This window comes from Balaenoptera musculus, chromosome X (genome assembly GCF_009873245.2).
Source record: "Balaenoptera musculus isolate JJ_BM4_2016_0621 chromosome X, mBalMus1.pri.v3, whole genome shotgun sequence".
Taxonomy (NCBI): Eukaryota; Metazoa; Chordata; class Mammalia; order Artiodactyla; family Balaenopteridae; genus Balaenoptera; species Balaenoptera musculus.
Genome location: NC_045806.1, coordinates 4738334 through 4764624, shown reverse-complemented (window position 1 = coordinate 4764624; position 26291 = coordinate 4738334). Strand labels below are relative to the sequence as shown.

Sequence of the window (26291 nt, the reverse complement as noted above, 5' to 3'; positions counted from 1 at the left end):
TGCCCCAAACATCTGTTGAGCAAAGAAGCTGCTTCATCTAGGTCCAGGACCGGTTAAGACTTCCAAGGCCCAGGAAGGAAACATATGCATAAGATTCAAGATAAAGACAGGTTAAATAAAAACATAAACCATATTAAAACACACAAGAATTCCATTTTACGACTGCGTTGGTACCTGTGTGTCTATGATCTTCAACCCCAAATGTTCAGTTTTTGTTTCTGATGTTAAAAGACATTAGACATTTTTTTGTGAGCCCCTGAAAAGAGGCTGTGTGCGTGATGGATAATTTGGCCCTTGCCCTGCCCTCTAATCATGAAAGTCAGGGGCTATTTATTTCTTACCCATCTCTATACTTCCTACCCCTCCCCGGAGCCTCAGACATTCCATAAATATTTGCTGAACTAAACCCATATTCCCCATCAATTACCATCATGCCCCAAACATAGGAAACACTCCGCACGCTTGCTGAATTGAGTCCTGTGGGAAAGCACGGCACGAGAGCACAGAATGTTGAATTGCCAAGGAAAATTTTATTTTAATTTTGCATCAACATCAGGACAAGGTTCTGAGAAACCCGCACAGAGGCAATCACTTCACAGGTCGCATTGTTCAGACAGATGCCAAATACTTTTCCAGTTTCTTTACCCTTCACTGGATGTCCTTCAGGGCTACCTGAAATCTGTTTCCTTTCTTTAATCCTTAATTACCTCGATGTGTAGGTTGTGATTTTGCTTTTCATGCAGTGATACTGACATCGTCAAATAATGCCCTGTCTATAGGTTAGTGTTTGCTTAGCCTTTAACATCTACGAAATGCTAGAAATACAAAGATTTTTTAAAAAGAATTTGTTTAAAGCTTCAAAACCCACTAAGGTTTGCACATACAACTCAAGAGGTCACACCGATGGGAATTCCAATTTCCTGCTGTACATTCCAAGCAAAACTTTCAGATGGTAAGCGGTCTGAAGTCTATGGTAATGATGATTATGACAAATAAACCTGATTTTCAAATACCGTGACACATAAGGGTGATCCAAGTTATTTTGAGGCAAATACTTTAAAGCTCACTGTAGCTCCAGAGGTATATGTATTCTTCATTGGCTGTTACCATTGTACAGATTAAACAATTAATTCTATACAAAGCTATGTATTCACATCATCTATAAAACTCCTTCAAGTTATTTCACCCTCAAACACATGTTCTTACATCATAAAATGTTTTGTAAAAGTCCATCTGCATTGAGTATGTTCAACTCTGAGTAAACGTGATCATCTCCAAACGTAAGTTCCTAACAGTGGCTTTATATAGTTTTTGTATGATAATAGCAATAATCCTAACACGTTACTAACATGCTGGTGCATTCTTTCATGAGACTATTTCCTAAAACAATGTGACAGATTTTTGGCAATTTCTGGAATGAGAAATCCACATTAAAAGAAAGAATCCTGTTTGTTTTCCAACGTTAAACCATTCCCAGGCAGTGGGCGGGGGGTGGGGGGTGGGGGCGGGAATCATTTCTCTTTTTTAAGAAAAAGAAAGATTAAAATCTGAAATAGTAGACCTTAAAGAGGAGCTGGGGACATGCTGCTGGATCTTAGAAATTCTTCAGTGGAGACACACAGAGGAAATCAGAGTCCCCTGTCAGAAAGCCTGAGCCACGCTGTACACATTCTATCCAAAGTGCCCGGAGGGGTCAGGGTACCCGGTGGGGTGGGGTATTCCATTGACCTGCACTCTTGATGTTCAGACGTGTTCCCGAAAGAGATGAATGGGAGGCAGATGGACCACAGCTGAGGACGGATCAGTAAAGGCATCCGCATGATATTGTTGGAGGATGTTCAGGCCTGAAGGTGACCTAAGTGCTCCCTGCACAGGTGAATCCTTTCCTCAGGAGGGGCTGGTGGCTCAGACGCTGGAACTCTCTCCAGCTGTGCCCCTAACCCCCAGTCTCCGACGTGACCCGGTTACGCCTCGTCCTGCGTTACTGAGGTTGCAGGAAATGGAATTCAAACAAAATTGCGCATCTCATGGTGGAGGCATAGATATTTCTTAGCTGCAGGATCAGACCACACAAAACACAAGTACGGACATGAACCACCTTCTCTCTTCATTAAATTCTGCAAGAACGCAAGATGTCACGGTCATGGGTATGGGTCGTGGATGGACTGCTTGTGTCTCTCTCCCCCCATTGCGAAATATCGCAATTTTACATGCCAAAAATTCTGAATTCTGTTAGAAAGGATTCCAGGGACTGCAGCATCACTGAAGTGGCCTTTGAGTTCAGAACCTCCGTTCACCAAAGAAACAGCAGAACCCAAGTAGAATGCTGCAAATTATGGGATGCAAATCCGTACAGGAGAGATTTGTCTTGGCATTATTGTTGCTGAGGGATTTCACCAAAAGGCTGTAGCACAAACAGAGCTGTGACCCTCTATTGTTTTTACTTAAATAGTGATAAGCTTCTAAATACTGTAAACTTCTCGAAGAAACTGTATATATATAAACATATATATCATGAATAGTATTTCATATTATTGCAAATAATACTGACAGTAATTGCCTTCCAATAACCAAACTGGAACTTACCATCATCCATGATGGGTCAAGATGGTCTTTTACTCATTATAACGTTGCACGTGTTAGGTTTAGTAAACACTCTTTAAATTTTATTCTCTTTTTCGTGATGCGCTGTAAGGGGAATCCCAGTGGCCACAGCGTCACATCAGCTTGTGGAGTAAGTGATGCCTTACGTCGTGGATCACACGCATTGGCTGAGAGATGAACAGGTTACCTGTGCAACTTCTTGCTCTCCGTCTGCACTGGTGTTGGCCAGACTCATTGAAATCCCGCCTACCGCATTCATATAACGTTGGCCTTGGAAGACACAACTAACGTATATGCCACTGTTTACCGCAAACCCTGATTTTTCCCCAGGGCGTAAATGTGGGGTTTTGATGGAGCCTCCAGGTGAGAAGACAGAGAAAAGGGATCTGAGTCCCGGGGTGGGAGCTGCCAGGGCTGGCTTCACCCAGTGCCGCCCCCCAAGCTCGTCTGTGATGCAGCAGGTGGGGTGGCCCCGGGCGCCCCCAGACGCACGTGGCTAACGGCTCCCTCTCCCATCCTGCTTCTCCCGGTCGCACTGGCAAGACAGGCCTGACGATGAGCAACACATCTGAAGCCACGGCTTCCAGATAAGGTTGCCCAGCGACAGCTGATTGGGGACGTCCCGCAGGGTCTCAGCGTGCCGGGCTGCCGCTTCCTGCATGGTCCCCAGGATCTCCCGGAACCGGGGCTCTGACGTCGGAGTTAACGGGTTTCTCTCCCTGGGGTCTTGGGAGATGTCAAAGAGCAGAGGCGGGTCGTGGTAGGTGACGTATTGCCCGTGACAGAAACACACGTGGGTGGCAAAGCATCCGTTGGCGCCCTCGGGGAAGAACTTGGGTGTGAAGAAAAAGGCTTTCCAGATGGACGTGCCTGTGGTTGACAAGGACAGAAGTGGGTTTCGTGGGGACAGGGTCATCAGAGTCACCTCCAAAGAGAACATGCACAGAAAGCACCCTGCCGTGCGCTGCAAGAAGGCAGAGACCTACCACTCGATTATGCATGGAATGGATTTCTCATGCTTAAGGCTCAAAAGGGTAAGAGACATAGCTTAAAAAAAAAAAACCATGCAGTGCTGTTTAACTGCGACAGAACAAGAGACGAAGCTGATTATGCAATAGCTGTTAGGATGCAAATTTAACCATATTAAAACTTTGGCATTTCCTCCTTAATCCATCTCTCTCTCCCTCTCTCTTTCTCTCTCTCTCTCCCGCCCCGCCCCTCTTCCTCTCTCTCCCTCTTCCATCTTTTTCCCAACCCCTAATTTCTTGGGAGAAGCTGGTGAGAAAGGAAAACAGCTTACTAATTGATTGAGCAGAGAACTCTAAGAGGACCGTCACAGTTCAGTCTCATAAACTTTACAGCTTGCAGCTGCAGTGGGGCAGGCACTCCGCAAATACACACTGACTAACAGATTCTAAGCTCCGAGCTCTGACCCTTTTTGTTCTCCAACTTCAAGATGCTAAGCTTCGCAGCCTGTGTTTCTGTTTAAAACAAAGTAGAGGGAAGAGGGAGGCTCGACGCTAATATGTACGTGAGATGGTAAAACGTGACACACACACATACACATATACACACGTGTACACATACATACAGCCATCAGGAACCATCTGAAACACGCTAGGACCTCAGCTAACATTTGATTTCCTCCCTTTTAAGAAAGCCCAGACGCATCCCATCCAGCATTTAGTGAGGCTGGGCGTGAGGATGGGGAGAAATTGCAGCTGGGTTACAGAAATGATCTTTTGGGGATGAAGAAAATGTTCTGATATTAGATTTGACTATAGTTGTAGAACTCTAAACATTTACTAAAAATGGTTGAATTGGAATTCTATGCTCTATATGTGATACCTTAATAAAGGTGCTAAAAATCCCAAATTGACCCCAGAGTAGGATGGTTACATAGTTTTTAAAATGTAACTTCTGTGTTCCATTAAACACCCAATATTGACATTTTTAGAAAAAAATTAATTTACAAACAAATAATTGTGAAATGTTTGATTTCCTGTTTATCCTACAATGTTATGACTTGCTGAAAGCTGACTACTAATCACACATGCTCTGACAGAGGTCTAAAAACTGTTTCCCGGGTAGAAAAAGGTGGCAGATCAAAACAGAGTTAACACGTATGAACCAAGCAGAATTAGGTGCAGACCGAAAAAGTCCTTCTTTGCTTTATCCTTTCAGCTTTTTTATATAAAACCATAGAGACTGTCCCACTAGAAAGCATCACACACCTATTTAATTCACTTTGATCATTTGTTTGCCATGGAGATGGTGATTTTGTAGTTATAGGTATCGAGTGGCCCATGGATCCAAATGCAAAAGAAATTAATGGAATTAACAGAAAACAATTGCCATGGGTCCCACGTTCTCCCCAAACAGCCCCTGACCTCAGACAAGCATATTCAAAGGTGAGTAAGCCTCTCTGGTTTGGGGAAGACCCAGTCAGCACAGACAAGCAATGTGCACATGGCCTAGATGAATATACTAAAGAGATCCACAACGGGGAACCTGCCGTCCGCCGCGTAGTTGATGCTGGGAGAGATGGCACTTACTGGCTGTGTTGCTTTACACAACTTACAGGTCAGCACCTGCCTTCTGAAGATGAATTCAGGCTGCGAGGCTGCAGGAAGAATTCCAGGGCCTGCTTTCCCCCTCCAGCAGAAGATAAAGAGGAAGCGGGTTACCTTCAGATTCTTTCCGTCCCCCCCCTCACTCCCCTTGACCCCTAGGTCTCCTTCAGAAGCCTTTTCGGCAGCGAGAAGCTGCAGCCACTTAGAATCTGTCCTTCATCAGGGTCAGCAGGGCCGAGGCTGTTACAGACAGAGGCGTGGAGAAGCAAGTCTCTTCTGCTCTGGCCCAAAAGCTGCAAATCTGCTGGCTGTTTCGAACTTGACATTCGAGTCAAGTCTTGGTGTGCTTAAAACCCCAAGAGAGTACAGGCTCCCGGAACAAATTCATTTAAGGGCCTGCCCTACCCGCTTGCTTTTGAAAGCCGTGCAAGCAGATTCCATCACTAGCCACCTGTGCTCTGTCCTGCCCAGGTGTGAACAGACGGGCAGGCAGGTTTAAGGACCAGTCAGTAAATAAACCTCAAGCATCCTCACAGGGAGCAGCCGTGGTATGGCAATGTAGCTCGGACAAGTGCAGAATGAAGAATTAATGTTTCTGAAGATTTGCTGGGTAAGCTATAGGGGTGTTTGCCTTTTTATAGCGCAATTTGGACTTTTTAAACTTTTTATAAAAAGATACATTGAGTATTCACTGTATTATTTCTTTAGACCACTTCGGAGTTGCTCAAATGAGAGAAACTGGGCTGCATTTTATTGCATGTAAGTGTATAAGATACGAAGCCTTACTTCAGGGTCTGTTCCGTTGCTCACCAAGAACCCAGGAATCGACATTGTCAAAGGTGTCATTTCAACAGAAAAAAAGTAAATCAGGAGATCATGTGATAAAACAGGAGGCACCTGGTGTCACCTTATATTTCTAATAGGTATATTTATTCCTGTTTACCAAAATTATTTTAATAATGTATTTCATCCTGGATTTCTCCATATACTACTAAAAAAATGTTGAGTTAAAAAAGTGTTTTTCTGTATTGTTAAAATTCCAGTCCATTCTGAACAAAGGTTGCTTCTGTCTCACCTCTGTCACAGATAAATATTTTGACCACCACGGGATCTTAATCTTTCTTACAACTGAGGCCCACTGACCAGAGGAAGCAATTATTACATTTTCTAGGGAGAATGCAGGAAAATTAAATGGAACATTTTTTCAAAAGAATAGTCTAAGTAGTGATGGGAACAATAATTTGACTTAGGTTTAAAATACGCTCCAAAAATTTAAGAGAAATAATTGTGACTATTAGAGGACAAAGATGTCAGTGACATACAGTTAGAGGGCTGCTTTGTCAAGGTCATAGAAAATGCTGTGGAGATCACTACCTACCTATGAAACCCATTTTAATGCAAAATCACCACTGGAAAAAAACTGAGTGGATTCATGAGAAAAAAAAGTTTACAGTCCTTTGACAAAAAGGCAAATAGAGTTTACGTGAGAAAAACTAGAGTCCTAAGCTAGACCCTGAACTCAGCACCTTCCAAGTGTAATCCTAAAACAGCTATTTCATCCAAATTAAAATAAGCAGTGGGTTCCTGGGATTTCTTGGGGATGTGAGCGGCGTGAGAGCCCAGGACAGGAACAGCTGTTGTGACTTTGATCACTTCCAGGGACTCAGCCACCAGAAAAGGTTCAGCGGTCCGTGGACAGAGAAACCCCAAGCCTGAGCACACAGGGTCCCCAAGAACAGAAACAGAGAGAATGCAAAGCCCGTTTTTTCTGTCCATGCGGCTCTGGAACCACCTTCTGCAGATATGAGATGCTTAGTTCTGCCTAACAGATACGAGTCTGCTTTGCAAGTGCTTTTCCCTTCATGCGAGGATTATTGTCCGTCTGGAGCCATGACCAGCATCAAGGGGACACATCCTTTGTCTCTGAGCTCAGAAGTGTTTCCTGTCTTGGTGGCTAGCTGACTGCGATCTGCTTGAACTCTCCTCCCCTTTCTGATGGCTCTGACAGTGTGGGCTCCAGTCCCAGCTCTGCGATTTCCTAGCTGTGGGATGCTGGGCCTGGCTGTTAAGCTCTCAGGGCCGCAGCTCCTTTTCTGATAAGTGAGGATAATAATAGTACTGGCCTCGGGGCTTTGCTTTGGGGGTTAACAATCCATCCCCTCCTGTAAAGCTCTCAGAACAATGCCAGGTGCATAGTAATAACCACCTGTGCGTTAGCTTTGAATATAAAGCTGCCGTCAATCTAAGACAAAAACACTAGTTTCTTTATGCTCTTAAACCTGTTGCCACTGTAATACGAGTCTTAAGACACCTTTTCCCCCCTCCTAAGGATTCTTAAAGAGTACGGACAACAAAATTTAAATGGCTTCAGCGCGCTGGCTCTTAATTTATCACTCAGATTCAGACATCCTTTGATGAATGTTGTTGGAACAGCTAGTCTTGGCAAGATTTATTTTGGATGCTTGCAGGATTCCGCGTACATACAGAAGCCACACAGAGTCGTTTGGGGTTTTCGGTCTTAGCAGTGTTTCCCACCACATAGCGCCATCTTGGAGTCCTTCAAGAAGTATTTCAAAGACTATTGTGTTTTCCCACTGTGAGCGGTCCATACCACCCCCCTGGGACCCTCAGCTTGCCCCCTTAGTAATGCTGATCTCATCTCCTGGACGGACGTCTGAAAATCCACCCCAGGGTCCCCACGGCTCATGGCGACCTCCTTGCTTCCACGATACCCCCCAACCGTGTCCCCCTGTCCTGAGCCAGCCACTCGACATCAATGCCACATTCTTGTCTTAGACCCAAAGATCCTAGGATGTGGGCCCACATGGAGGAGGCACCTAGGGGACCAGTGTCTTCACACACGCTCCCAGGGAAGTGCGGACCCAAGGGCTCTTGTTCTTGACCCCTGAGACTCGTGTCTACCCATTCTCTGTAGCCCAGACCCTCAATGACCCAGCACTGGGCTCATGGATGACAGACCCAGTTCTGCCAGCTTCCTGCGCTGGTTGCACTGAGACTCAAGATACAAAAACACTGAGAAGGAAGAGGAAGCAGCTAAGGGCTGTGACCCAGAGCACCTGCTTTTAAATTCAGATTTAGAGGAACCCTAGCTCCACGAGTGATGCCTGAGTGCCCGAAAGCAAAACACTCCCTTTGACTAGGCGTTTGTTTTTGCATTTTGGGGGACGGAAATATGAATCCTGTACTAAGTGGGTACACAAGGCGTGCTGAAGTCTCCCACTCCCCTTCACCGTCTCTGTGTGTTGAAATCCTATCCATTGTTCAAGGTCCGACAACTCCTCCTCCGTGAGCCTGTCCAGGTCTCCAGCTGGAAGTTCCCCTGTTTCCTGGCGCCTCTCAGCAGTTTCTACTGCGCATTCAGCCCTGAAGGGCTACCACCGTCTGTGGACTCCATTTCTTTCTAGGTTACTCGCTCTCTGAACACAAGAACTGTATCTCCCACGTGTGTTAAATGCCCAGTACCTAGAGCCTTACATAGAAGAGTGAATGTATCTGCGAATTGCCAGCGTCCAGGGTCTTACGTAGAACAGATGCTCAATAAAAATGTGCTGGGTAAATTAATGATGAATGAGCTGACAGGATGAGCAGGAAGACACCGAAAAAGAGGGGAGAAGCCAGCTGCCACCACGAAAGCCGGCATGGGGGCAGACAGGAAGCCCAGTACGTTCTGTGTGTCTCTCCTCCAGAGCCACTGGGGGCGTCCTGCCTAAAATCACTCAGTGCCAACACAGCCTCCAGCCAGCCAGAGATCCAGGCTGCTTGGTGACATTTGGTCACGGCAGATAAATGAGCCAGGAAGTCAGAGATTTCTTGGGGTGTCTCCACGTCACCTTTGCCTTCAAGAAAGTGTGTGCACAGAGGCATGTGCAGGGTGGACGTGGTGGCAGCGGGAGGGTGTAGATCAGGGTCAGAGTTCGTCCAGGGAAGACCAGAGCTGAGGTCCCCAAGGATGGGTGGACTTAGGGAATGAGAGAACACGAATGAATTCCAGAAACCGTCCATGGGCCTGTGGAGATGGCCAGAGAGACAACAGGGAGGAATAAGAATCATCCTTGTGAGTGTGAATAGAAGAACTTACTGTCTTGGGGGAAGAAGTTCTGATTCACCACAGGGCAGACTCGCAAAGTAGCCAGTGTTGGTTTAGCATCCAACTTTGACGTCAACTCTTGTTACTGCACGCCTGTTCTGTGACCTCTGACACCTCTTCATCCTCATATCTGTAAATAACTTTGGTAGAGACTGACAACTATCCTCAGGCTCCCACAGTTGTGGGGTGTTACCAGGGCACACAGACACCCATAATGAAGGCTGCACTGTCCAGACTCCCCTGATACCAGGTGTGCACAGGTGACCAACTTCTCGCCTGGGGAACATCTTCCTTGGGAGATATCGGACGTGCACCCTTTTCCTCTCATCCTTTCCATCCATTGCTCCCTCCTGCTGCCCGTAGGTGAACACCGTCACCCGTCTCCACGCAGAAGAAGCTGCTGCATCCTCCAGGTGGTGGGACGGAGCTTGGAGTCTGCATCCCTGAAACTCTGTGGACCACCTACCGCTAGACGTCACTCACGAGATGAAGACAGAAACCTCCCTCTGATATAAGCTACTGTGACTTTTTGTTTCTGTTACAGCCAAATCTAATACGAATATAATCAAGATCACTTTTAATCAGGAGGATTAAAAGAGACATCATATGCAAAGAGCGTAGCAGAGCGTCTGCTAGACAGGAGATATAGAATAAACGTAAAGGTGCAGTGTATTGTTATCAAGTGTGTCTTCAAAAGACATGCAGTGGTCACATAAAAAAGATGACGTGTTTCAAGAAAAAGAGATTAACAGAGGGAAAAGCCTAAAACCACCTACAAAACATTTGTGGATAGAAGATCCGAAGGTGAGGAAGACACAAATATTTAATATAAATATGAATACCTAATATAAATACTTAATACAAATATTCACTACAACATGCCTTGGTTAGAACTAAAATGTACCCATAGAAAACGCCCAGGTCTGCTAGCAGATGGAAGCAAATCAGGACAGAGTTAGAAACAAACAGGAATACTGTGAGAACTGACAGATGCCCCACGCTGACATCGAAGAAGAGAGATGTGCAAAACATTGTAGAAAATCAGTAGGAGCGAGTACGTCAGGGGGAAAAGGGAAGAAGAAGTGGCCTATGGTAGTTGCGAATAAGGTGGGTGCTGAGCTAACACTGGAGGACTCATTCAGAAACACTGTGCTTTTGGCATTCGAGAAAGAAACTCCCATTTTGATGTATTTTGTCTCTGTAAGGAAGCAAGGTTGCATTGTGACAAATGAACAGAAGTCATGGCTGGCACGTTTTTCATCCAAGAACTAATGTAATCTTAGGTCAGACATGCGAAAACTTTAGCCGAAAAGTATTAGATGTCTGTAGAGAACAGACTTGTGGTTGCCAAGGGGGAGGGATTTGGGGGAGGGATGGATTGGGAGTTTGGGATTAGCAGATACAAACTATTATATACAGAATGGATAAACAACAAGGTCCTACTGTAGAGCACAGGGAACTATATTCAATATCCTGTGATAAACCATAATGGAAAAGAATATGAAAAAGAATGTATATATGAATAACTGAGTCACTTTGCGGTACAGCCGAAATTAACACAACATTGTAAATCAACTATACTCCAATAAAAAAAAAAAGTAGATGTATGTTTCAAAAATGGTCTAATATTATTTATAAGGTAATAGGAAGTGCCACATAAAAATACATGTTTGATAGACCAAGTGGGAGAAAAAAAAAAAAATCCATCTATGACGGTTTTTTTCCATGAAAGGAAATGAATGGTTGGGACGATAAGCCCGTTACTGAAGAGTCTGAGTGATAAAGAGATAAAACAAATTGAATAAACATTGAACACAATTTCCGGGAAACCTTCTCCATCCTCCTATATCACCATCACACCTTCTCTTAGGTTGTGGGCAAAGCAGATTCCATCCATCCTGGGACACATCACCCTGCGTTCCTACAATTACACGCACACACGTCCCGCGATACCGGGCTGAGAAGGCAAGGGAAGGAATTAGTGGGTGAATATCGCAAACGTCAAGAGCTGTTGGGAATGCAGCCTTCGGTCGAGATTTTCAACCAAAAGGAAAAGGAAATCCTAAGACCTGAAATATATCCTTGAAGTGATTTACGTATACGCGCTTTTTCTTAATTGCAACAAAAGTTCTGGTTGGGCGAGGGCTTCTCCTTCTTAAGGTAAGCTGGAGTACAGGAAAGTTCTCTGCAGCTTTCATTTGAAAATGCCACAGCCCCCGTGAGTTCAGCTTCAGCCCTCTATTTGTTGTCTCTGACCCTTCAGGTTTAACTTCCGATAATCAGACAAAGGAGAATCAGACCACCAACACAAACTGAAGTCATTAATAAAGACAAAAACTAAGCATAGCCTTTCTTACACCAATCAACTCCTGAGACACAGGCAGCTGTAATTAGAATCTTCTCTCTTTTCTTAGGTGCATTTTAGAGGCAAAATTAATTTTTTAACTGGGTGAACATCTTAGTGAACAAAGCAACCATTTTTCCTCAATTACTATTGTAATGCTGTTGCAATTTTAAACCTCACTTATCTCCTATTTTCAAAAAAGGCACCTTTAAAAGAGCTAGATATACACAAATTTTTTTAGAATGAATTCTATTTTCCTACTGCTTTTTGTTGTGATTTAAGATTAAAAAAATTTTTTTTGAAGTCTTAAAAGTCAAAATTGTTTATCGTTTTTCTATAAACAATGTATGGGCTTCCCTGGTGGCGCAGTGGTTGAGAATCTGCCTGCCAATGCAGGGGACACGGGTTTGAGCCCTGGTCTGGGAAGATCCCACATGCCGCGGAGCAACTAGGCCCGTGAGCCACAATTGCTGAGTCTGTACGCCTGGAGCCTGTGCTCCGCAACAAGAGAGGCCACGATAGTGAGAGGCCCATGCACCGTGATGAAGAGTGGCCCCCACTTGCCGCAACGAGAGAAAGCCCTCGCACAGAAACAAAGACACAACACAGCCATAAATAAATAAATAAATAAAATTAAAAAACAAACAATGTATGTTTCAGGTGTACTATTGAGGTTTTTCAAATGATGCTTTAAGAAAAAGTCACAGGAGAGAAGTTTCCAACAAACTTGAATTGAAAAGCTAGCAGGATTTATGGGGCTCCATGGATTCCACATCAGCATAACCACATCCCATGGATTTCTGTACAACCAGCTGGTCTGGAAACTCTCACACTAATGCGAGCATTTAGTTTATAGACTTATATTCATCTGCTCAAAAATCTGCGGCAGAATCTCAGAGCCAACTATCTACCAGTCTTTTAAGATAAATTTTACCATAAAATCAAGTTGTCATTACATTGAATTTTCACTAACACTGCTTCATAGGTCAAAACTGAAAGCCAAACTTTTTGAATACACGCGGAACAGTAAATTTAAACTCACAATTCCCACTGTAATGCAAGAAAAGTTACCGGTGTCCTAATAATGCTTTCGTGAGTTCTTCTAAAATGCAATGGGCGTAAGGATATGAGATGATTAAGTTAGGCCATTCAATTTGCTGAGACAACGAAATTACAGAAACACTATCATTAGAGAATTATTCAATTATAGAGAAGACACTGAATATAAAAGCTGAAAGGGGTTCATGTTTTAAAAGGGTGGAAACAGCATTCCAGCTCTAAGTTTTTGGAAAAATGAGCAACAAGTTGGGAACTGTAATATGTAGGCGTCCAACTAATCAAGACAAACGGGAACTGGATCTTAACCACACCACCACTCAATTCTAGTTTACGGGTACCAGTGTACTTACTGCTGGCAAGCTTGTGCTTTCTGAGCGAGGAACAGGGCGTGCGTTCGCTGTGTCTGCCAGTTGCCGGGGTGTCAATGCTCGCCGCCTGGCTGACTTCCAGGTAGCAATGCTTTCCCAACAAGCTGGCAAGATTCCTGAGCCATCCGGAGGTGGCTCCAGCTCACTGCTGCCCTGACGCTACATTTCTAAACCCTGATCCCAAATGGCTCTCTTCTTTTCTAGCAAAGTATTTGGAGGTTAGGAGGCAGCCCTCTTACCACTGACAATTATGGGAAGTGTCTCCCGTGTAGTGATTACCATAAACTCCTACCAGCACAGATCCGAGATGATGTCGGTCATCTCCTCTAACTAGTACTAGTTGACTTTCTGTATTCTCTAGTTGACAGGTAACTCCACACACACGAGTGACACTTCCTTACACACCTGTGCACTCCCAGCTGTTTGCACAGCCTGCAGCCCATCCTGAGCTAAGAGGTAAGCAACTCCCTGGCAGAGAATCTGGTCTATTTTGCTCCCTGACAGGTGTGCAGCCTAGCCTAGAAGGTGCCACATAGTAGATGCTCAATAAATACGGGTAGAACAAATGAACAGATGAAATACTGAGCAAACAGCCATGGAGCCATGTGTGACAGCCAAGGCAGCAACCACTGTTACTGAGTTTCAGGCACAATCTGAAAAGCAGATGAGACGATTCATAAAACCCATGGTTTCCTGAGACCCTTTAGCTAGATGGATGATTCCGGTGTGGAAACACCGTCATTTTTCCTCGTTTGCTGCTGCTTCAAGACAGAAGATAGTAAGGAACTGCATAAGAGAAAATGTCACGTGTGTGTGTCTTAGAAGCAAGTTTTATCCCCAGGCCAGCTGCCCATCAGAATCTGGGTCTTGTTTTTCTCACTTACTCCTATTTTCTGCCTCTTCCTGTCCCTTTTCTGTTTACTCCTCCACATAATGCACTTCTCCAGCCCCTGATCCAATATGTTTCTTCCGGCTCCTCTAACTCGAAGGGGTTGGCTTTATTTAAATGCAATTCTGCAAGGCTCAGGACGTGATATCATCCTTCTTTAAACAGCCAAGAGTCCCCGAGACTTTGTTCTTTACGCTTCTCGCAGGCTCCGTATCAAAGGAAGTGGCGAGGACCACATCTCTCATTTACGATGAGATGGCTCAGATCTAAATGCTGCCAATAATCCTAAAAAGAGACAGCATTCCTATGGGTGTTAGGAATCATGGACACATTGATGAGATAGGTAAATAGGATCCCTCCGGGCCTAGAATCGTGCGCCCATGGTTTTGCCATATTGGTCTTAAAGAAGCTACCTCAAGGAAGCTGTCCAGATTTAAAGTATAAACGTTGAAGGGTAGACCTGGTGTGATTTCTTTGGGTAACGGAGGGTTATAATTTTCCACTCTAAGAATAATGGAGCAGCTGCTCTTTAAATGATGTCTTTGGTAAACTGACTGGGTGAGCAGGATGGGGTGAGGGGTACCTTGAAATCCAGCATCAGAGTCACCTGAGTTTTTACAAAGTCATCAGCTGCAGGGGATAAACAAGCTGCTCTGAGAATCTCACCTCTGGGAGCAGAATCCCAAAACACACTAGAGAAGTGGGGAGTTTCATTTTCCTACTGAAGAGGAACCTCAAAGTCCAATATCAGCATTTACCTCTGGGATATACAGCAGGGGTATAATAGTTGCTGGATTCCCACAGACTCCTAGGCATCTTAGCGATGTGCGCCTTACTGTAATTCTAAGTTTAAATACATGAAAACCAGATGTGAACCTGTCACTACACCGACGATTCTCACTTGGTTCCACTTGGTCCTTTATGCTTGTTAGAAATGCACCCCTGTATCCGCTGTTGGAAAACCCAAAGAAGGTCCCATCACTGATACAGTACACGATTTAAAACACACCTGGGTTTGGGAACCATGATAACATCAAAGCGTTTGAACTCTGTCTTAAATATCTACATCTAGCAAATACACACGATCCATGACCAAACACAGATCGATGAGTCATGACCCCTACCTTCGAGGCTCGGGAGAGAAGGTCGGGTAAACATCTCAAAGGCACTCGGTGCCAGTGCAAAAGCTACAGGACAGCAAGCAGAAAAGACGGCTTTCAGGGGGGTTGGGGCGGATGGATAAGCATTAACCAGGAAGGGAAAAGAAAGGAAGTCCTCCCAGGTTGAGGGAGCTGCAAGCACATGTCACGGCAACGCGTGACGCCCTACCTGGACAACCAGGGGACCGGGAGGCGTAAGAGAAGAAGGGACGAGGAGGAGGCCGGAGAAAAGCAAAACTAAGCATCTTTCAGGCATCTCATGAGAGCAACGCCCTCTTGCAATGTCTTCTGTTCCCATGGCCGTGACTGCCCATAGCCGTACAAGCATGGAAAGAAAGATGTGTCTACTCACTGTTCTGTGGGTGCCAGCGCACGGCGTTCAGGTAGAAGTTGCAGTAGTGGAAGAGAAACTCGTGATCTGAACGATGGCTTCTCCCTTGAAGCAGGGGCATCAGGTCACGTCCATCGATGATCCTGGGGGATAAAGCAGGTGGGCCTCAGGGGACCACATCAGCCTTGGGCTAAAACATCCCGACGTCTGCACTGTCCTTCCAGCAAGTGGGGGCATGACAGAGCTACAACATGGTAACGAAGTAACGAGCCCAGGACACTAACTGACCCACGTTGGGCGCCATATGCAACGTAGGGAGGCCAGCTCTGCTCGTGCATGAACTCATTTCATCCTCCAAGCAGCGCCGTGAGTTGTGACCAGTATCATTCCAGGATGATGGGATGAAGAAATGGAGTGATTCACCCAACGCCACGTGTGTCGTAAGAGCCAATGGGATTGAAACCCAGCTGACTGGGCGTCCGTGCTTTCCACTGCTTTCCCCTGCTACTGCTCCTATACCGAGTTTTCTGCCTATTGCCTTGGCGGGCAGTGTATTCATAAACTACGGATCTACTGAAAATAAGAATTTCTGACAATCTGAGTCTTAAAAAAAGATAATATACAGCACAGGGCAACTTAGATTGGATGGACTTCAATGCAAATGAAGTTCTAAGTCCCAGTGACGTGATTTGTAAATAATAATGATGATGATATTAAATACCCCGAAGATATAAATGTACTCACATGTATTTACATATCACATACACACATTACATATATGTTTACATTCTCAAAGGTAAATATATCTCTTCTATAACTATGCCGAGAAGGGGAACTTTCCAGATGGTACGCAATAACTGTATACGACTGCTGATGAGCAAAATTAAGACTATTTGGATGTTACATAAAGGAAAAAAGCCTATAATTTTGTTTTGAGTGAAACATACATTAACAGCCACTAGAGAAATTGAAGTCGTCGATTACCATTAGGCCACTGCCACCTAAACCTGGGGCAGAAAGCTACTTGGAAAGAGGTAGATTGTTGAACTTGAGGGTTTTCTTTCTCTGATTAAAAACATTCCAAGACAAATATCATATGATATCGCTTATATGTGGAATCTAAAAAAAGGGTACAAATGAACTTATCTACAAAATAGAAATAGAGTCACAGATGTAGAAAACAAACTTATGGTTACCAGGGGTAAAGGCGTGGGCAGAGGGATAAATTGGGAGATCGGGACTGACATATACACACTACTATATATATAATAGATAACTAATAAGGACCTACTGTAGAGCACAGGAAACTCTACTCAATACTCTGTAATGGCCTAGGTGGGGAAAGCATCTTAAAAAGAGTGGATATGTGTATATGTATAACTGAATCACTTTGCTGTACACCTGGAACTAACACAACATTGTAAATCAACTATACTCCAACAAAAAATTTTAAAAAAAACAACAAAACACTCCATCCCTGGCCCTTCCTACTATGAGGAACTGAGAAACCGGAACTTTAACTTGGTTATGTAATGTGGGTAAGCACTCTTGAGAGGTCCTACATTCCCTTGAGTTTTTTTTTTTTTTTTCTTTTTTCTTTGTGGTTTATTTTGGTGTTGCTAAAAACCCCATCATGTAATTATTGCTGACTGCTTCTCTGGTCCCCACCTTAGTTATTAATCACGCGCTCCGCACAATTCCACGGAACTGAAAATATTCTATTATTGTAAGTTAAAAATAAGAACAAAAGACAGAATCGGCTCACTTTCCAAGCCTGATTCTCATTTGCCACGAGAGGAACAAGGTAGACAGATGATTCTATCCAGAAGCAGTGTGTTCTCTGAATACCAGTTCTATCCTGAAATGGCCGATATTGTGAATTTCAAGAAAAACTCAGTCCTTAAGATTAGGAGAGCCTAAGTAGGTGGAAAGGAAGCAAGGGATGAGGGGAGAGGAGCAGAGAGGAGGACCTGAGCATAAAAAGCCCCCAGTGGTGAAAATCCTGAAGGTGAGAGATGGACAGATGGGCCCAACCCCTCTCCACCGCCTTTAGCTCCACGTGGAGAGAAGGACTTTCCACGGTGGCTCAAGGGTGAGAATGAATCTCCGTTTCTCTGACTCAATGTCTAGCTCATTTCTCGAAGCTGTTTTTCATCATAAACCCACAAAACTCAGCACTTAAGAACCCAGGAGACAGAACTGTTTTCTTAAGATTGGTATTTCATAACTGAACTGGGCCTGATCCTACAAAGGGGGATTTAACGACAAAAAGAAGACTGCAAGTCTCATAGACTTTTTTTCTGACTTCCAAGCAAAAGATTTGTCTCTTTTTTTTAAGGAGGGAAGCAAAGTCTGTTCTGCAAACTTCTTTTTTCTTGCACTGCAGAGACAGATCTCATTTATTTTTTACATCCTATACCTAACGCACTCTTTCCTGGAAGCCAGCAATAAATCACGCTGCGATGGAAACCACTGTTGAACAGTGCTGGAGAAATATGGCTTGTCAAAAAGAGGCTCATTTCTGCCATGAAAAATGGAAAGTGACTCTATTAAGCTAAACTTTTAAAGGGTGTCTGAGCTATCAAAATACTTGGGATGGCTGGGATGTAAATGTCTGTACAACATCACGATTCGTGGCAGAAGGGCCCATACACTTTCAAAGTGATGCGAAGCACCGCCGCTTCCCTATGGGAATTGTCTGATTGGCCTTTTCTGTAAACAAATTCAACTTTTCATGGCAAGTTTGCAGGACAGCCACGGCTACAAAATTAGATGCTTTTTTTCCCCTGGTGTCTGCATGATTCTGCGAAAAATGTCCTCATTTGAGATTGTCTTTAACTTGGAAAGTGAGATGATTCTCTTTGGGTTCCTGACTCATGACAACCATGGGGATAGTAACAATTCAGTGTCAAGGAGATGACTCATGACAACCATGGGGATAGTAACAATTCAGTGTCAAGGAGAGTCATGTCTGAATTTCAGGTCAAATTCAATAGCATGGGGATGACTTTCACGTAACTGAAAAGAACATGTTTGGGGAACTTTTGGGGGGGACAGTGACCTCATCCCCCCACGAATGTGCTATCTCTCTCTCAGCTGAGTCAGTGACCCACGTACTTGGGGACGTCCCTCCGACCCACCTGGTCCACTCTGGGGAGGATTTGGGGATCACAGCAGAAGGGGAAGGCTTGGGGGACTGAAAAAGAGGTTAACTTGGAGCACAAGGTGAGTTACCTGTTGCCATATTCAAAATAAGGTGATTCATGGAAGCAACCTAAGTGTCCATTGACAGAAGAATGGATAAAGGAGATGTGGCACATATATACAATGGAATATTACTCAGCCATGAAAAAGAAATGAAATTGAGTTATTTGCAGTGAGGTGGATGGACCTAGAGTCTGTCGTGCAGAGTGAACTGGGTCGGAAAGAGAAAAACAAATACCATATGCTAGCACATATATATGGAATCTAAAAAAAAAATGGTTCTGATGAACCTAGGGGCAGGACAGGAGTAAAGATGCAGACGTAGAGAATGGACTTGAGGACACGGGGTCAGGGTGAAGGGTAAGCTGGGACAAAGTGAGAGAGTGGCATGGACTTACATATAATACCAAAGGTAAAACAGATAGCTAGTGGGAAGCAGCCGCATAGCACAGGGAGATCAGCTCAGTGCTTTGTGACCACCTAGAGGGGTGGGATAGGGAGGGTGGGAGGGAGACGCTAGAGGGACGGGATATGGGGATATATGTATATGTATAGCTGATTCACTTTGTTATACAGCAGAAACTAACACGACATTGTAAAGCAATTATACTCCAAAAAAGATGTAAAACAAACAAACAAAAAAATAAGGTGATTTTTTTCACTGTAGAGTAGGAAAGGAAACATTTTTAGAAGAAAGCACATAGATCTCTGATAAACTAAAGGGAATCCCAAGTACCTAGAAAGTCTCTTTCATAATTAAAGGTGTTTCCACCCGTAAACATCAAACATTCTGCCATATGTGAATAGAAAGCAAGATCAATTATAAGTAATCACACGTACGTGAAGAGTTTCGACTTTTATTCTGCAAAGTGGAGCTGAACTGGGTACAGCTTGCTGTTTTATCTGTAGGGCTCTACGGAAGAAGTCTTCTGTGGTCACCCAGCTAGATGTCAGCAAAATTTAGTGGGAGAACCAAGTCACTCCCCTTGCCTTCATCAGACATAAGTGATACCAAGCATTTGGATTTCTTTTCCAAACTTGGAAAAAAAAAAATGAAATCGAATTTTCATTATGGAATAGGAGAACTGGGCATGCCAATCTTTATTAAGAGGGAGCGTGGTCATAGACTCACTATGGTAATACTCTATCTGCTTGCAAAGACGAGGCTGACAGGTTTTCACTTCAATGAATTAATGTATTTAGGTATTATACTTTTGTTGCCTATGTTTTATATCACAGAGAAAGACTGCCCTCCATTTATGTCCAGAATCAGCTTATTTGGAGACGCAGGGGGAATGATTTTTCCGCATATCCTGGGGTGATGGCCACGGTAGGTATGAAGGAAAGATTCACTGCCAAGAGGAATCTCATATAGGCACACCACGGGGTTGAATTAGAGAATTCTCAGGGCAGCGCTGAGACTCTGCAAAGTGAAAATCTCTACGTGTAACCCTGGGACTGCCGCTCTTTTTACCTAAGCAGAAACCCTGCATCGAAGGGCTTTTCATTTCTCACCAAGCTAGGATTGATCAGGAACGGCACTTGCTTCTTGAGAATTACAAGGCTGTACTTGAAGGAGAGGGGTCTTCTGAACAAAACTCCTCTCGTTCAATGAAAAATGTGGAAAAATGTGAGGGAACCTCATTAAGTGACTGTCATATAGCCTGGGTCCAACTCTCTGAATGTGTTTATTCACCTGAGAAACGTAAATTTAATATTGCTCAAGCAAGAAATCAGGGAAGCTGATTTCCACCAATCTTAGTGGGAGAGAGTTAGGCTGTTTTCTAAAGAGTAGATACCTATGTATCAGATTTATAGATGGATATGGATAAATATGAGGATATTATCCAGATGCTCTTATTGAAAAGTTTTGACGAGGTTTTCATTATGTAGATAACGGCATTTTCCATAAAAGAGCAATAATAAGCTTTTCAGCAGAATTCTCACCCTCAGCACTCCCAACATATTGGGCTGCATCTCTCCTTGCTGGAGGGTGGCATCCTGTGCATTGTAGGATGTTTAGCAGCAGCCCTGGCCTCTATCCACTAGATGCCAGCAACATCCCGAGTCAAAACAATCAAAAATGTCTCTAGACATTGATAAACGGCCCCTGGGAGGGACAGTCACCCCAGCTGAGAACCATCCCTTTAGATGGTCAACGTCTCCAGGGCAGACACACAAGGATGTCTTCTAGACCTGGCTGGTAACATGATCTAAATAGTATATTGTGAGATCATTTTATTTCCATGAGCAACCTGGAAGCAGACTGCTGTTTTCTTATCTGTGCTGTCTCTTGGAGGACAATGACATCTTATAGAGCCTTGGACCAAAACCCAGACATAATATCATTGGGTTGAGCTGGACCATCAACAGGTGAGATCCATTGAAAGAACCTTCAGTACTCAGAATGGGTTCCACTGATGACACTGGCTCATGCACAAAATGTTTGGGTCAGCTTAGGAGGGAGACTGCTTCCTTCCTCAATGGGCACGTGCGAGAAAAACGGGATGACCCCCATTAACCTCAGATTGGGGTGGGTGCGAGGTGCCGGCAGCAAGATCTCCCTTTAGGGATCTTCCTCTTTGCCTCTGAACTTTTCCCTTCCCTCGGCTCTTTCCAGTGAGGTGGAAAACCAGTTAAAGACAGTGTGAAAGCAGGGACTTCCCTGGTGGTCCAGTGGTTAACGCTCTGCGCTCCCAATGCAGGGGGCCCGGGTGCGATCCCTGGTCAGGGAACTAGATTCCACACGCATGCTGCAACTAAGGGTTCGCGTGTCGCAACTAAGAAGTCTGCATACTGTGACTAAAGACCTGGCACAGCCCAATAAATAAATAAATAAATATTTTAAAAATAATTAAAAAATAAAGATACTGTGAAAGCAGAGAGTACCGACGAATTTAATATCATGAACCATGAGAGAAAAATGTACTTAATGAAACTATCTGAACATTCAGTGTGCACTGGTCATGGAACTATTCAGATTTATTCCAAGGGAAAGAACCAGGGCCAAAGAATAAATAAAATAAGGAGTGAGAGTTTTAGTTTTCTGTAAGAAAAGACTTTTGATGAGTTACTCCTGCCAAGTTTTCTGTCATTAGAGGGGAAGAAGAATAGTTTGACTGGAACAGAAGCTCTTAGAAGCCCCTTCAGCCCTCATCGTGATGATTCTCTGAGCCCAGATAGACATGAAACATGTAAGTGGAAACAACTCTACTTCCCTACCTGTTACCTCTCAATATGGCGGGTGAAACAAAAATGGCAAGTATTCATGCATCTCTACTCTGCACTTGACATGCTCTAGTGCTTTCCATCCTGTGCAAGTGTGAACCCATTTGCAGGAGAAGAAATCAAGGCCCAGGAAGTTCAACGCTTCGGCAGCAGAGAAGCCGCAGCAGTACAGCTCCGGGAATCTCTGCTCTTCTCTGGAGCGCCAGCTACCCTGACGGTGTGGTCCAGAGACCCACGGGGATGCCTGAGACCCTTCAGGAGGTCTGTGAGCTCAAACTGTCTTTGCAGTAATTCAAAATGTTATTTGCCTTTTGTACAACCACTCTTTCATGAGCTTACGGTGGGTTTCCCCAGCGGCTCCATTATCACTCTGTCAGCCGATGCAATGTGTGCTTGGGCCCTCTTGTGTTTAAAAACTTTTATTTCCAGGTTTAATTGCTCATATGACAAACACTGATAGATATCACCCACAGAAACACAACATCTTTGGGCTCCTGGATCTGGGAAGAGTGTACATGGATCTCGAGACCACAAAGTTTGAGAAGGGCTGAACTCTACAATTCTGCCTTTCCCATCTGTGTGTGTGTGTGTGTGTGTGTGTGTGTGCGCGTGCGCGCGCGCATGCACTTTGAGAGGATGGTGTACCTAATGCAGAAATCTGAAAAAAAAAAAAATGAAGAATGAACCAAGGTTGCGCACAATGGGAGGTGAGCAAACCTCTCCACGGACTCAGCTCTGGCTGAGCTGTAGTTTTCGTCTCTGGTTTCCAGTTTCCTCTTGGTTCCGTCGGCAGCTGAATTTGAACAAGATTTGCAGCCCGTGTGCCTGCTGTCACCCTGGACTGCCACCCAACTAATGAAAACAATGAATCAGTGTGCCTCACTTAGAACTCTTCAGATTGGTAATAACACTTAAGGAGAAACCACTGGCGATGCCATCGGAAGTTGTATTTAAATTTAAGAGAAAGACATTTCATTTAGAACTCGCTAAATGAAGACGTGCTGGGAAAAAAGGGGCCTGACTGGGGACCCAACTGCCTTTCTCGCTGCTGCAGCAAAGAGCCGGTGAGCAGGGCCAGGAGGAGAGGTGTGGGACGAAACAAGGGAGGTTAGAGGGCATCTGTCCAGCTGCCCTTCTGCAAGATGATGATGGGCACAGACGAGAGAGAGAGAGAGAGAGAGAGAGAGGAGAGAGAGGAAGGGGGAGAGGTTCCACGGAATGCCAAAAGAGGGAGGCTCAGTTAAAGACCGTCCATCCCATAGGATTTCCCTGGTGGCACAGTGGAGAAGACTCCACACTCTCAATTCAGGGGGCCCGGGTTCAATCCCTGGTCAGGGAACTAGATCCCACATGCATGCTGCAACTAAGAGTTCACATACCACTACTAAGACCTGGTGCAACCAAATAAATGAATAAATAAACAAATATTAAAAAAAAAAAAAAGACTGTCCATCCCCTTCAGGCTTTGGACTTTATTTCCCACTGGGCTAACAGGATGGACAGAGCTGTGTTTACATTGCTGGACCCACCAGTAAGTCCCATAACTGGGCGTGGATAACGGGTCCAGCCGGAAGTAGCACATGCCACCGTGCAGGCAAGGTGGAACACCGTTGTCCGCAAAATCTGAAGGAGACTGTCCCGAGCACCTGGGGGTCACAGTACCTGTCTTCCGGCAGAGGGGACCCCGCAAGTTTGGCCACCGTGGGGAAGATGTCCATGTTGCTTGTTGGCTCATCGATCTCCAGCCCAGCCTGGATCACTCCCGGCCATCGGAGGATGCCTGGAACCCGGATGCCTCCTTCCCAGTTGTTGGCTTTTCCCCCTAAAATGCCGAAGGAGAGGCATCAAGGAGATTTATACGTCTTTCCAACACGTACCTCAATGCACTCTTCAACGCTCAACGTGGGGTGGCCGATTTGGAAGAACCTAGTGATTTAATGACATGGGTTCAATGAGAATTTCACAAGCAATACAGTATCTCTTGTGGTGAAAAAAATATATTGGGTTGGCCAAGAAGTTCGTTTGGGTTTTTCCATAAAATGTTACGGAAAAACCCAAACGAACTTCTTGGCGAATCCAATATATATATATGTCATGGTCACTACATGCATGACACACGGCCAGCATTGTCTGGTGGACACAAGTGCTGACTCTGTAATCAGGGAGACTCAAATCTCGCAGCAACAAAGACTTATAACAATGTTTCTGGAGTCATGGCGTTCAAATTCCATTTCTACTTTTTACCACTGGTAGGAGGCTAAATAATGGCACCCCCAAATGTCCACTTGCAACCCCTGGAATCTGGGGATATGGTACCTTATCCGACAAAAGGAGAGATTATTCTGGATTATGTGAGTAGGTCAAATAGAATCATGAGCGTCTTTATAAGGCAAAGAGGGAAGCAGGAAAATTGGCATCAGAGCAGCTGAGGCTGTAGTCAGAGAGACTGGAAGGTGCTACGTCACTGGCTTTGAACAGAGAGAAAGGTGCCCCAAGCCAAGGGACGCAGGCGGCCTCTCGCCACTGGTAAAGGCAAGGAAACAGCTGTTCCCCGAAAGCCTTCATAAAGGAACACGGTTCTGCCGACACCTCGATTTTAGCCCACGTGGACCCATTTTGGACATCGGACCTGCAGAACTGTAAGATCATCCATTTGTGTTGCGTTGAGCCACCAAATCGGTGGTGATTTCTTGCAGCAGCCCTAGGCAATGAAAACACCAGTTCTGTGCCCTTGGGGCCATGGATCAACCGGCTGTGCCACACATTCCAGACACGTAAGATGTGAGTATTCCACAGGATTATGATCCCCAGCCTGAAAGACAAGGGGCCACTGACCATAGCCATTTTCATCATTGCTATTATTTTAGCACTGGCATAGCTCTTACTGTTTAGTTGGGAAAACGAGCTTTGCACGTATGAGGCAATTCGAAAATAACTAAATAGAGCATGAAAGGGGTATCAGGAAGGGCTGGAGGGGTGAGCTGGGAGTGGGTCACAATGTCAACAGAAGATGCTCCCCAAGGTCTCTCACTAATGGTCCTCGGGGAAGGGAGACAGCAGCATGGCGGCCTTGGGCTCAAAGAGGCCAGAGATGCTGGATCCCTCCAGCAGGGAACACGCGGATGGATGGAAAAATAGATATGCTGCTTCCCCAGGAGTAGTTCCCCATGACTTTATAACAAGCTGTGCATAACTCTGATTGCAGCCCAGCAAAAAGCACAGAGGATGCCTCTTCCCTGGGAACACGGGCCCTGAAGCGACAGACTTTGAGTTGGTTTGCGAAGGAGAAATAGGGTTGGCAGAGAAGGACAGGGGACTGCAAGGGAGATACAAGAAAAACAGGTGAAGGAGTGTGGATTCTTTCTGAAAATGTCTGAACAGAGAAAAGAGCATGGTCTAAATTTAAAATTTGGTCGAGTCATTGTCAAATTCACGCATTTAACGTCCCGGTGGCACTCGGCCGTGACAGGAAGTCACAGACAGATGATGGCTGAGTTAATCTCTCCAGGAAGGTGCAGAGAAAGTTCTTCTACCATTCACTCCGAGACTCTTGTCAGGAACAGCTGTCTCTAAACCACGCTTCTATTTTTGTTTTTACGCATGCTGCCACCCGGCAGGTCAAATGCCTTTGAATGGCAAGAGCATATGCTTGTCATTCTTTTGCTTGATGTGGGCACAGAGTTTTATGAAATACTCTGTCATTTTTTGTCCTCTTGGGCATCTCCCCACCCGATAACACTGGTTCCCTGGATTAATGGGAACCACAAGGAAGCACGTGACGAATCTCATTCACACTAAAGTCTTTCTCACCCAAGATGCCATAGTTTACACTCTCCTCGATGTATTCAGTCCAGGGACTAAATCGCCACCAATTATAGATGGGAGATGTGACAAAACTGCCCAGGTTCTATCAAACTGTCATCCACCTGTTATCAGGGCAAAAATAAACAGCAGCTATCTGCTCATGTCACTGCTTGAAGGAGAGGTAAAGAACTGAAGAACACCCTTAAAATAACTGACCCGGTTTCAAAAGCTAAAGGTGACTATTTAAGCAAGACATCAAACGGCTAAATCATCTGAGCCAGGAGGTGGCACGTGTTTTCTTTGAAAAGCCAGGGAATAACTATTTTAGGTGGTTTGGGTGGCTTGCCCAACTCCTCAGAAGCTCAGAAGCAGGAGGGCCAGACACCAACAAATCAACATGGCTGTGTTTCAGGAAAACCTGATCTACAGAATCAGGCATCAGGCTGGATCTGGCCCAAATGCCATAGTTTATTGAGCCCTGCTCTTTTTCTTTTTTCTTTTTTTTTTTATTGGAGTGTAGTTGATTTACAATGTTGTGTTAGTTTCTGCTGTACAGCAAAGCGAATCTGTTATACATATACATATATCCACTCTTTTTTTAGATTCTTTTCCCCCATAG

At 44.7% G+C, this 26291-nt stretch overlaps 1 protein-coding gene across 4 annotated transcripts in view; it reads right to left on the bottom strand.

Annotated features, from left to right (window-relative positions):
* Positions 1 to 510: 510 nt before the first annotated feature.
* The window catches only part of STS (steroid sulfatase), a 177593-nt gene continuing 151812 nt past the window's right edge, over positions 511 to 26291 (bottom strand). For 3 of the 4 annotated variants that reach the window (XM_036840080.1, XM_036840081.1, XM_036840079.1), the window contains 3 exons: positions 23531 to 23690; positions 15458 to 15579; positions 1492 to 3474 (listed from right to left, as the gene is read on the bottom strand). In XM_036840080.1, coding sequence (XP_036695975.1) covers positions 3101 to 3474; positions 15458 to 15579; positions 23531 to 23690 — 656 coding nt within the window. In that variant the 3' untranslated portion in view covers positions 1492 to 3100. Of the gene's footprint in view, positions 3475 to 15457; positions 15580 to 23530; positions 23691 to 26291 lie in introns of all 4 variants that reach the window. The other variant, XM_036840078.1, reaches the window with a different exon arrangement.